Raw genomic sequence first — 13,864 nt, forward strand, 5'->3', positions numbered from 1 at the left:
CCAATATCTCTCTCTCTATATATACTTGGGAAAAAACCCAGGGCCTCATGCATGCTAGGCAAGTGCTCTACCACTTGAGCTAAACACCCAGCCTCTCTTCTCTTCTCCTATTTTTTGAAGAAAATACTTCCTATTTTTTTTGTTTTCTGTATCCTCTTAGTCTTCCATCCTCCATCCCACGAGCCAAAACTTCCTTAGAATTTGTGAAAGAATGAATTTTCAAATACTTCATAATAAGTCACAATTTGTTTTGAACCATCCAATAATATTTACATGCTCAAAACAAAAAGCCATATCCACATTATCATAGTTAAATTCTCTCTCCTTGTCTTTTTCCATCTTCTTCAGCCTTTCCTGTATGTATATTGTCATGTGACTACCACTGCCGCCCATTGCACCAGGTGCAAAGGAGAATTAATTTATTTGAGTACATCTTTCTGCTAATAAATAACAAGTACCTGTAGTATTTGCCACAGGCAGCACCAGCAATGAGAATTAATAGTTTGTGTCAAAGACCTTCCACACACCTACAGGATGATCCTTGTGAGTCCTTGGGACTGTCATCCTTCAGTAGCTTCTTCCTCTGGCCCTACACATGGATGGCACAATATTAAATGTGTTCACCTGTTACCAGAACTGGCCATTCTCTAGGGGATGGCTCAAAAAGTAGCCCTTGGCTACTGAGTTTCTGATGTTGAAGCAAAAGGAATTTTAGGACACATACAGGTAGAGACCAAGAAAGTTTATTATTAAAGCAAAAGAAAAGAAAAGAGAAAAGAAAAATACAGTACACAATCCAGACATGAGCACAGACACCCATGTGCTCTGTCATCAGGAATATTTATGTTGAAGATGTACATTGAGGTATTGGTATCACCTTAGGATAAGTGCGCCCCATGTTCTGACATGTGCTGTATTTAGTCATCCTTGATGTTACACTGTTTTGTCTTTGGGCCCAAAGATTTCAGGTTTGTCCTTACTATTAAAATTAGGTCATTATGACAGATGTTTGAGCATCCCTTAAAACAAAGGATATTCCCTTCAAGATGGGTGTCAATAAGCATTTTCTTTTGTAAACAGATTTTAAACCCAGAAGAGTCATTTTACCCAGGTGTTTTTTTCCTAGAATAGTGCCTTTATTTAAGCTGTCTTTGCAAGCAGTCAAGGTCAAGGGAGAGAACTGTCCATGCCCCCTTTTCTTTTTACTAAATGTTACAGATTGGTGAGGTGGTGTTAGGATTCAAGTGAACAAAAGAGTGCCTGTGTGCTTTTAATCAAGTCATTCACTAATACAGTGTTTATCTCTGAATTCCTGGCTGTGGTTTCCCATACCTCATTTTCCCAGATCGATCCTGTCTCACACCCAACAAATATTTATGAGCACCTTCTTATGTGCTCCATGCTCTTGGGACTCAGCAGGGAAAACAAAAGAAAAATCCCTCCTACTTCAGTCCTCATGGAATTTAGATTTAAGGAATGAACCAAACAATAAATTAAAAAGTCAAATGAGAATATGTTATGTGGTGATAGGTACCAAGGTGAAAGATAAGGCCGGAAAGGGGCATAAAAATGTTGGCAAAGAAGGACATAAATTTTAGAGTGTTCAGGAAAATGACATTTGAGTTAAAAATGTGAAGGCCATGTGGTGTCTAGAATTCAGGGAGAAGGAAGCACCATGGGAGTAAACCATCAGGAGGTGAGAGTAGGGAATGGGGAGGTTGTGAGTGGAGAAGTGGGCTCATGTAGCACTTGGGGAGACATCAAAGGCCCCTGCCTTTGCTTCAGATGGGAGGGGAAGCCTTGCAAGTTTCTGAGCAGAGGACTGGTGTGATCTGGTTCATGCTCACTCCTATTAGGAACTGTTGAAAGTGGACTAAAGGCTCATGGTGGGAAGCCATGGACAGGATCTAGACCCCATTGTTGGTGTTTTGGGCCAGGGAAGGAGCAATGGAGCAGCAAGGGATGGTTAAGCTCTGGGTGTATTTGAAGGAAAGGCAAACAAGATTTTCTGGTGGCTACAATGCACACTGAGAGTGAAAGGCAAGAGCCCCAGATCATAACAAGTTGTTTTGTCCAAAAAGCTGAAATACTGAGTTGCCATTCATGGCCCCAGGAACAATTATAAAGATTCCAGCTTGGGAAATGGGTTTGAGATGCCTATTAATATCCATGTGGTGTGGTCAAGGCCATAGTTAGATTTTGAAGAGCAGGCCTTTAGGCAGTATCTATAAGCTTGGGAGTCATCAGCATGCAGATGCTGTTTAAAGGTATGAGCCTGTAGAAGATGGTGAAGAGAGCCAGTCAAGTGAGCAAGGAGAGAGTAAAGACTGAGCCCAGGCACCACAAGTGGGGTCAGAAATCCCACTTATCACCTGTGCTTCTGATGACATGGACAGGGTGTAGGGTGCAGGCTTTCCCTGAAATCACTGCCCTTTGCTAACTGATTGCATCTGACCTGCAGGCACTGGGAGCCAACATATAAGACCCTCCCATCACAAGGAGCCCCTCCAAAACACAGTCAAAAACGGTGACACTAATCCTTATTCTCACTTCTTGCCTTTCTCAACAAAGGTAACTCCCAAGCAGGTAACAGCATTGGAGAGAGATGGAAAGTGGGTTTTGAGCTGTGAACAAGAAAAACTCCAGTTGTCTACAAGTCCAGAATAAGGCCCCCTTTGAGGGTGTGGAGGCAAATACCAGCTTTGGGAGGCCACAGACTCAGTTTTCTGAGCCAGCTGACACAGGGGACACAGAATATTCAAATTTGCTACATTTCCTTTTTTGGGACTGGAAGTGGCTCACAGCGTTGGTGTGTGAATGTGCATCTGCCACTGTTCACCTGTCTCTCACCCTTCAAAATGAAGCAGATACAAATGGACACAAGATGGGACCAAGTAGTGAGTAGATAGAGTTAAAAAAATTCTCCAGTCTCTGGAGGCCAGAAGCTAAACAGATTTCTCTATTGCAGCAGGTACTTGTGCTGAGTTATTAATAAAAATGCACAGAACTCTTAGCTCACCTTCAGCATCATCTTCATTCTGTCCCCACTGAACTAGGCAAGTATTTATTTCAACTGGTGAAGTAAGAAGCTGGGCAAGGAGAGGAATGGAATTCAGGGTTGAGAGTCATTGCTTATTGGTGACCTCTGTCCCCAAGTGTCCCATTATCCCTTGAGTGGATTTTCTTACATAATAAACAGAAGTGGTTTTCCTGGAGCATGAATAGGATCCCTGCGGCTTCTTCAGAAGAAAACTCACCTTCTATTGTCATCTATTGGCTTTTAAGATGGAGGGGGATTTATTCATCTATCTTCAATAAAAGACCAGAATCAAGTGGAAAAATTCTCCAAGGAGGATGTACGGCACTTGCTTTTCATTTGGGGGCACTCCCAGTGAACAATGACCTTGGTCAGTTCACAGGCAGTCTGTCTTCCTCAGTTCCTGCTAATGAGGCAAAGTCTGTCCTTAAATCCTAAGGCCAGTTACCTTGGATATGTTGTAAGGGTGCCAATGACATATTTACCTTGTGCAAACTTTTGAAGTGTGTGGTCATTGGTCACAAATGGTGACAACAGTTCTTTCTAACCCTTACCATGTCTCAAAAACAAATCCATGTCTCTTGGACTCCAAGAGCAGGTAACATCACCTCTTAAAAAGTGAAACATTTTTCTTCATCATCACTCTACCCAAATGTTTTGTAAACCATTGTCCTGGGTACTGAAGTGTGGTGACATGCTAATGTTGACAGAGGTCTTACACTGTGGCTGGTTTTAAGGTGCTTACTCACTCTTTCTGATAATTTATTACTCCTTTGTTTGTTGCTTAAAGCTTTCTACATATCCTTTCATTTTTCCTGAAGATTTATCCATCCAAGAAGCAAGTCCCTCCTCAGTTATGCACCTCTTTAGTCATTCAAAAAGCAGCTTTGGTAAGATATTTAGTTGAAATCACTATTTCCCAAAACTTTATGGGATCTAAAGGTAGCATAAGTCAATAAATGATGAACTTGATTAGGTAAAAACTGACGTTCCATAGTTCATTACATGAGAGCAAATGACTTCATACTGGACAGAAGACAGTGGAGCAGGTACCTCAGAATCCTAGAAGCCTCCTTTGTGTGAGATCCCGTGACCAGCTGTTCTCATTTGATTGATGTCTAAACATGGAACATGTTCTTGCCTCTAGCTCCTTCATAATCATTACTCCAAATTCTTTAAAATTGCAATCTTTCCTCTGTCTTTGGTGTTCCAAAGTGTGAGACAGATAGCTCTAAAGGAATTCAAGTCTTCGCCATAAGTCCTGAGTGATTTTAGAATGATATATAAGATTCCTAAGTGATGACATAATTCCAGAAGATCAGTAAAACCTTTCTGAGTGACATATGGCTGGGCTGTTGTGTCTCTGCTGTGAACCTGAGGGAGAATGTCAAGCAAGCACAATATTTTGTGAGCATTATTGGCCATATCTTTTGTTTTTAATCTGCAACTAAAGAGGCTGGCCACACAGAAAATTGGTGTGCTTAATATCAGGCCTGCCTGGTAAAAGCACTGGTATTTGTCATTTGGCATCAGAACAAAAGGTTGATGTGGATGGGAGAAGAAGCAAGGAAGTGGGGGATGTGCAGTGTGTGAGAAGTAGATGATCACATCTGAGAATGGTTTCAGCATTTAAAAGCAATTGTGTGTGTGTGTGCATGTGTTTAGATTTATTCAGTTCTATACATTAACTAAATTTGTAGATATAATCACTGATAGAAAAAGCAAACAAAGCAAATCACACACACAGAACTACAAAATAGCTTAAGAGCAGGCCATTTCCATCAATCCCCAGAGACCTGCATCTGTGAGTGCTGGTTTGGAAAGAGGACATATGAGAGAGGGCAATGATTAAAACATAATTGTGATAGGTGAGAAGGAAATGCAACTACAAATTATTAAAATTAAGCATTTATCCACTCTGGCAGAACCTAGAATGGCTAACATAGGCAAGAGATTGCACATTGGCTACCTTGATGGAAGTGAAAGGGAAAGAAGGCTTTGTCCCTTGCACTGGGATCCAATGGGACATGCGCTGCTCCTTTTCAGCCTGAGACTGCACCAGTGCCTACCACATGTGGAAAATCTATTCTGAGTCTTGTAGCCCTTACAACCCAGGTGGACCCTTAGAGACAGCACTCTGAAAACAAGGGGCTTTGTGGCTGACATTCTCTTTGTTGAATGGTTCTGAAGACATCTCCAGAATTATGGCTAGCATCTAGAAATGTACATTTGTATGGAGCATCTCTTCATTTTCTGGTGGAGGGTTATCTGCTTTTGCAATTTGACAATTGGCCTTCCCATTGCCATGGTGCCTTCAGACTTTTTCTCCTGTGAAAATATCATCAGAACACACCGGAGGGGAAGTTTTTGGGAGTATGGACATCTTGAACCAAAAACAGAAAGATGATCTCCAGGAAAACAATGCAGCAAAAGCTTCATTAGTCACAAAGATCTAGTGATCATACCACCTGGATTTAAATACCAGTGCAAGTATATGTGTTATTTGCAACTCTCCTACACACTTACTATTTTCTGCACTTCAACAGAGTAATTTCCCAGAAGAAAAAAACTTAGTTATTCTACTGCCCTTCTTTCAGAGTGCAAAGTCCCATGAAAATGCACAATTTCAGATGCATTACATGGGAATCAGTTGAGGTTCCATGATATACCCTTCAGCCAATAAGCGTTACCTTGTGTGTCTCAGGGCATTTGGGAGTAGGTGGTTTCAGGAGCCAATGAGGATGAGTTTCTCAGTACATATTCAAATGTCTCTGGAGTCCTGCCTGGTTCAGTGTTGCTCAGTAACAAATAACCTTCTTAAGGTTTGTACCTACAAATTTAAAATCATCAATCTTCAAGATTTTTTAGCCCCATGACTCCCATGACTAGTTTTGTACATATTCTGTATTAGCGTCAGGACCCAGAGACTAGCATAGAACCTGTGGGGCTGTTCCCAATTAGTCCCTACATCCCCAAAGTTAATTTGCCTTAATCAGATATTAATAAAAATTGAATGGAGATCGTCCCTTCCACAGGAATCGGGGGGGCTATATCAAACTTTATAGAGTTCACTTGATTATCTAAGATAGTTTATCCTATGCCTGCTTGAACTAACTGAGGTGAGCTCTTGTCTACCTGTTTGATATCCAGGACAGGATTGAGATCTAATGTGATGTCCTATCTGCATCTGATTTCAAAGGTGTGGAGAAAGAAGGCTATCCTACATCCTACAGCTCAGTGACTTGATGGCTCTTCCTGTACAAATTAGGCAGGGTTGAATTAAAAGTGTTGCCTAGGAAAACCAAACCCCTGCACGCATCAAAGATGCAGAGAAGATTCATGCAAACTGGCCCAATAGCACACAGGTTTTCTGAATCTCCATGTGGCTATTTCCAAATACTGACTTTAAAGAGTCCCCTGCATCCTATATCACACCCATGATTACAAAAAAATTTAAACCACAGAAAGAATGTATGGCTTCACAGACCCAAGTACCTTCCCATGGGGCCTCTGTGCTTCCTTTGTGTTGTGTCTAGAATGTTCTGACCTCAAGTTTCCCATATCTGTCTGCTGGTGGTAGCAGCCTTACTGTCACTTCTTGTCCTGTCCTTCCATCTGCTTCCCTGAACTTCCTTATTACTATGAGGAGCCAGCAGTTGCCTTCCTCCAGGTTACCTCATGGTGACCACACGTGCCTTTGCCAAGTGAGTTTTCAACAAATAGGGAGATGGAGAAAGGCAAGGAGAAGGAATGGAGAAGTCCTACAATGTTCTAGTTAGTTTAACAACAACCTGAAGAGCAGAACTGGACACACAGAAGGTTCAGGCACTTGTGTGTGTTATGAGTTAACTAATGAGTTGAGTGCCAGTATGAACAGATAAGCATGTTCTACTGATGTGGAATGGAGGTGCTCTATCATGGGGAATTTCTATTAGGTTACTCTAATAACAATAATAAAGTTTAATAAAAATCATTCATGAACAGCCAAAAATAGAAGGCATGGAGACTACAAAACAAATATTTCATAAATGATGTAAAAGACAGAGGACTAACCCAAAACGATGCCAATGCTTAAAGATTGAATAATTTGAACTGCAAAACAGCAGACAATGTATCAGATTATAACCCCATAGAATAAAACAAATATTCATAAATTTACAAATGAATAAATTAACAAATGGGAAAGGATTGAGAACTCTTTCTTCAGAGTAATTAAAACTAATAAATGTAGAAGAAATGAGGGAAATACAAAATTACCCTTAGGCAAACCTCAGAGTAATAGTTAATGCAGGGAATTATCTATTGATAGAAATAATAAATACTTGGGCAAAGTTGGAAAAGAAACAGAATACTTGCATATACTCAAAGGCTCTTCCCTATGTTATCTGTCAACTACAAAAGGAGAAACCATAATTTCATGGTTGAGAAATATTGCAGGCAGCACCATCACCAAGTAGTCAAGTTGCAATCACCAGTATTAAGTGATATTTATATTAAATACTCCAATATAACACACTAGAAAGAACTCATGACTCCCCACATATTCTTGCCAAAATTCCATAAACTTAACAAATTAAATCCAAAGATGTTACAGAATGTATTTGACCAGGTGCATCAAATAAATCACAGAAGGAAGGACAGAGAAAGTCCAAGGAACCATCACAGGGTGAATCTGCTTAAGGAGACACAACAACTAAATGTTCTGTGGGTTCCTCTGTTGGGTTCTGGGACAAAAAAATGGGCATTAGGAGAAACTGATAGAAAGTCAGTATTTTGGTAAATTGTGTTATATAAATGTCAGTTTCCTGGCTTTAAAATTGCACTTTGATCATATAAGTTATTAATGTTAGAGCAGTGGTTTCAACCAAGGGTGATTTTGTTCTCCAGTGGATATAAGGTGAAGTCTGCAGAAATTTTGATTTAAATCATGGGGGAAGGAGTACTAATGGTACTAGAGAGGCTGCCAGAAGAAGCTGGGTGGAGGATATATTTGCATTATCTGCACCATTTTTGCAATTTTTGTGTTAGTCTTATTTATTTCAAGAATAAAAGTTAACATAAGGCACAGACCATGCTTACAGATATTGAGCATATTAGTTTGGGCCTTCCTTCTCTTAGTATTGATTTATTAAGCTCCACTTAGCTTAGGAATTATACAGTTTAATTTTTCTTTCTCTAGCACTGTGAGATGACATAATTCTCTGTACCTTGGCTGCAGCCTTCTGGTTGGATTTCAGCCTCTTGCCTGGCATCAAGAATTGGCAAGTGGAGGATTTACAGCTTTCATTGAGTTCCTCTTCTCCAAAGGGTCTTGGTCTCTCAAGTCCTGGTAGCATTGACAAGTCCTACAAGCAATAAAAAATGTCTTACCCAGATTTCCTGTTTTCTCCCATTGCAACCAATGGGATTCTGCTACTCAATCATGGTCAAAAGTAGAATTTCATTGATGTACAAGGACTTTATTAGGGTATAATTTACACAATATAAACTCCACCTACAATAAGTATATACTCAATAATTTTAGTACATTTTCCAAATTGCACAACTATTGCCAATCCAGTATAAGACCATTTTATTTACCCTGGTACATTTCTTTTCACACCTTTTGGAAATTAATCTCTATTTGTACCCCAGCCCCAGACAACCACTAATTTACTAACTGTCCTGTAGATTTGCCTTTTGTATCCTCCTCCTCCTTCTTCACAATTATTATTTATTATTAATATTCTTTTGGGCAGCAGCAGGTTTTGAATGCAGGGAATTGCACTTGCCAGGCAAGCACTCCATTTCTTTAGCCAAGCTCTGGCCCTATATTTACCTTTTCTAGACTTCTCATAAAATGCAACCATACAATATGTGCTCTTTGGTGACTGCATTTTTTTCACTTAGCATAAATGACTTTGAGATTCATCCATGATGTAGTTTGAATTAATTCTATGTTTCTTTTTATTGCCAAATAGTGTGTATCATCTAGATATATCATATTTTGTGCATTTACTTATCAGTGTATAAATACCTGGATTGCTTCCATTTGTTTGATATGAATGATGTTACTGTGAACATTATTGCACAAGTACGTATGTGAACAGATGTTTTCATTTTCCTTGAGTAGATACCTAAGAGTAGAATTGCTGGGTCATTAGATTAATTCATGTTTAACTTTTTCAGAAATGCCTAAATTGTTTTAGTGGTATCAGCATTTTACATTCTTAACAGCAGTGCGTAAAAGTACCAATTTCTCCCTGTGTTCACCAAAACATGGTATTGTCTGACTCTTCCCTTATGGCAATCTTAGTGGGCATGAAGTGATACCTTATTGTGATTTTAATTTACATTTACTTAATCTTCAATAATACTGGCAAATTCTGACATATAAAAGAAATTGTCCCATGGTGGGCATGATGGTACCTGCCTGTAGTCCCAACACTCGGCAGACTTAGGCAGAAAGATCTTGAGGTAGAGGCCAGCCTGGGCTACATAGGGAGCCCAAACCAAAACAAAGCAAAAAGAATAAAGAGGCATAGCTTTGATTGGAATCTGACTTGAACAAACCAGCTAGAAAAGGTGCCCTGAGGACAAATGAATTTTGAATGTGGACCAGGTAGTAGAACTCATTAAGAAGTTAGTGAAGTGGTAGGGTGCTTGCCTAGCAAGGGCAAGGCCATGGTTCAATTCCCAGGACAACACACAAAGTAAGTTGTCTTTTTTCCAGGAATGGTGAACTCGGGAGACTGAGGCAGAAGATGAAGAGTTGAAGTCAGCCTGAGCTAGAGAGAGAGAATAAAAATAAAAATTTTTACCCCTTTGGTTTTCTCAATTGGCTAAAATGAATAGTCATTTCAAAGAGAACTTTAGATGAAATTTTTTTTGAAAAGCCAGGAGGTTTGCAGGAAGAGACAAAAGGCCTTTGCTTACCCCTGCTGAAAGACAGTGTGGTCTTTGTCCCATCACCCTGAGAGTGGAGCTCATCCATCAGTGTTGAAAATGTAGTCCAATTACATGGTTCTGCTTTCTTCCTATTGTTGCCCTGTGAGGGACAATTATTTGTGGTTTGAACTTGAGAGATTATATGGCCTTTGAAAAGTCAGGAAACGTTTACTTCATGTCACTCAATCATAGGAACTTTCTGGATGGTAAAGGTCATTTTAGCTCTATTTTGTCAGCCACACTGAGGACACCATATGCACACTCACATGGAGCTGTAGGATGAAACTAAAAATGCTGAGATTGGTTTGTTGGCGTAAGCATATTGATGCAAGCGCCATGCTTGTGTTCATCTTACACCGTCATTCCGCAAGATCATTGCCTTCTGTCACACATTGTATTTTCCTCTTACTACTTCAAGATGAAAGTTTTCAAGAAGAATGCTGCAAAGTGTCATTATGTTGATTTATGCTAATCATTTGCACAGATGCTGTCATATTACAATGTTAAGAAATGGCACTGGTGAAATATCCTCATGTCTACCATTACCTTGCAGGGAGGCCAGTAGTGCAGGAGTGGAGCACTAAGGGTCGCACCACCTCAGATGGTTGATGGCTTCTGTCTCCCAGGATTTGCTAAGGGTCATGTGAAGGGAGGCTGTGCGGTCTATCTGTGCTGTCACATGTCCTCTTGGCAGAAAAAGGTTTTCTCTTTCATTCCACACATGATGTACAGTGTTTCCAAGTGTGCACGTATGAATTCATAGTGATTACAGTGATTCTGCAGCCACATTTTCTCTTTGTGACAGCACTTGCTTCTGTAACTGATGTGTTAGTGTCTCCTGGAGGAGTGGCTGGGTTTAGGGATATACTGCCTGCTCATAAAACAACAAACCTTCATGGCCAAGTTTACAGAAATAAGTTTATTTTAAAAGAAAAGTCTACCTGAGAGATTGATTTTATGGTTTCTAATGCTGCTTCCACAATCTTCCTGGTCTGTGCTGTTTCACAGGAGCAGAAGAGCCATGTGCACCAGCTCTTCCTAGAAAAAGAGAGGCTGCAGTCATCCACCACAGGAAGTGGGCCATGGGCAAGACTCCTCTTATCTTCCCTCTGCCTGTGGGGAAACCAGCCTCACTGTGGCATCTTGGGCCATCCTGAGTCCCCAGATCCTTCTTGATGTCTGAAGCCCACCATCATATATGGTGCTATCTTATCTGACTCCACCTGGGAGCCATGCACTCTAGATGCATTGGGTAACTGACTGTCTAATCTAATAAGGCAAGCCATGTGCTGCCACTTGAAGGTGGCGTGTGTCTTTCAACTATTCACCACTATCCTCATATCTGTGTTAAGATCTAGGATTGAGGCAATGTTGTACAGCTTTTCACAATACCCTGACAACTCTCATGTGTCACATGGGCAACCTGCTTTCTAATCTGTGCCCATATTCTTCCCTTCCTGTCAAGGTGAACATCGTCATCCCAGGAGAAGGATGGAACACCACAGTGTGCTCACTGGTGTACCAGGAGAAATGGGGAGAAGTCCTGGTCCCTCAGGAGCTAATGTAACTACATGATACAGTAATTATTGGCTAGTGTCTCAGAGTGTGCATGTCTGTGTGTGTACAGCCTTGAGTTGTGCTGTATTTATCTCCATATGATATAGAGCATCTGTCCAAAGCTTTTGGCAGGTCGATACTCCATAGGAGTTAAATAAATCTAGTAATGGTGTAAGGAAGACTAATAACTGTAGTACTTCAAAGTTGTAGGCTCTTCATAACACTGAAAGGCTGGAAAATACCAAAGGCTGAAACAGAAAGCAATTTCATAGAAAACTCAGGTGCATGATAATTAAAAGAAAGACACCAAGAAAGAGACTTTGGAACCTTGTGTTCAATTTTAATATTTAAAAATCATTTTCATGCAAGACCTGTTAAAGTTATACAGTAATGTCTGGTCCTCTTGCCTGCTGTGAGGTCATCTCAATGACACTTCAGTGCGTTGATCTTAGTTCCATCACTTTTCATCTAAGGCAACTAGAGATTAATTATCTACACTGAGATTGCTCCTGGGGCTTGCTTTTTGATCACTATATTAATTTAACAGAGGAGCTTCTTTCTAGAGTAAAAAGAACATATGTAGACTGGAAGTGGGGATGTCATAAACATGGTGACAGAAGATGTCTTGGAAGAAGGCACTGTTTGAGAAGATGCTGTAGACCCCTGCCCTGCTTTTTCTTCCCTCCATGGGGAGAGTGGGCAGTTCTTCATCACTCTCTTCAGACAGTCTTTTATGAAGTGAGCTAGGATTAAAAGAATGCAATGAGAATTTCACAGTAAGGACTTAGCCTTGCAAAACATAATAATAGCAGAAACTGTCATGTCACAGCCAGTAATCCTTGAGGAAATCTAAATGACAAGTAGAGAACAACACCTCTGCATCCAGCTCCTTCTCCCTTGGTGTGCTTGCTCCTGCCTGGTGTTTGGTCTCTAAGAATAATCATGGTGCATGGTGCCAGCTAGAACCAAAACAAGGTTCTTTTCTTTTGACACCCAGGGGTCACTTTCCTCTGTAGTGGATCATGTGTGGTTTGTAGATTTGGGGGTGGAGGAGATGGAGAAGGAGGTCTGGTATTTACCACACAAATAGAGTTATTCAAAGACCAGGAAAGAAATCCAATGTTTACCACAGGTAAATGACAGTATTTATTGTGTACTCACAAAAGGGTATAAAAAAAGCTACTGCTAATTATTTGGACATTAATTTGCTTGTAGTACATGAGGGATTAATTATGACACGGCACACTTCATCCTGCCACCTGAATCACCAACACTTTGAAAGAAGGGTCCACATTCACAGCATCATTTGTCACCCTCGAGAATATGGGCCCCTCTGTGCTCTGTTCTTTACTGGAGTTTTGATTATGAATTCCATGCCTTTGTAGAACAAAGCATCCATATCCCAATTAAACACAGGGATGAAGCCAAGCAGTGTGGATGACTGTCTCACATGCAGTGGCTTGTCTTAATTCTGGCAGGTTTCACTGGCTTGATTTCTAAGTGGTAGGTGCCAACTCATCACCTGAGAGGAAGGTGATGGAAAACACTTGCCAGTCTCTGCAAATGCATGTGCCAGAGGATGGATGACAGTCCACCACTGGTTCCTGCACAGACAACAGTTGAGTTTTGTTGGCAGAAGAGATAACGATGAGGTGACTGACAGGGAAAGGAAGATGAGAAGAGCCACCAGGCCACAGCAGATGAGTACATAAGAAAACACCCACCGTGACCCCAGGGGTGTTGGGTACCAAGGCAACTTTTTCACCTTGTTGCTTTGATAGGAAAGGAAGTGTGGCACTCCAACACCATGAACTGAAACTGCGACCATGTCCAAGCTTGAATGGAGAGCTGTCTCAAATACTTTGTACTTCATGTTTAGCATCAAGAACCAGAGCAAATATAAATAAAATAAAATAAATATTTATTTATTTTTAGGGGAGAAGATTTTTTTGTTGTTGTTGTGTTTTCTTTTTTGGTGCTGGAATCAAACCCAGGGCCTCACGCATGCTAGGCATGCGCTGTACCACTGAGCTACATCCCAGCCCTATTTATTTTTAATTACAAAAAGAACCAGAGCCCCAAAATCATCCAGAAGAGGAGATAATGGCCATGTGCCATGGGGGAAATGGTACTGACACCCTCTTTCAGTGTCTGAGTCTGTGGGTACAGACAGGCGGTACCCAGGCAGTGAGAGGCAGGGCACTGCAGCTGTGTGTGAACAGCAGAGGAGGCAGGACCCCAAACTTTCTCAGCCGCTATTAGGACCTCATGATTTCTAACCTCTGGATGGACAGGTTGCTCTATAATGAGTCATGGTGAAGGTATCCCAACCTCACAGATAGG

The 13,864-nt window shown here is 40.8% G+C and overlaps 1 protein-coding gene across 1 annotated transcript in view; it reads left to right on the plus strand.

Moving 5' to 3' along the window:
* Window positions 1–13,463, plus strand: part of LOC141410891 (uncharacterized) — a 31,681-nt gene extending 18,218 nt beyond the window's left edge. The window contains exon 9 of the mRNA XM_074041664.1: window positions 11,430–13,463. Coding sequence (XP_073897765.1) covers window positions 11,430–11,531 — 102 coding nt within the window. The 3' untranslated portion in view covers window positions 11,532–13,463. The remainder of the gene's footprint in view (window positions 1–11,429) is intronic.
* The last annotated feature ends 401 nt before the right edge of the window (window positions 13,464–13,864 follow it).

This window comes from Castor canadensis, chromosome 9, assembly GCF_047511655.1.
Source record: "Castor canadensis chromosome 9, mCasCan1.hap1v2, whole genome shotgun sequence".
Classification (NCBI taxonomy): Eukaryota; Metazoa; Chordata; class Mammalia; order Rodentia; family Castoridae; genus Castor; species Castor canadensis.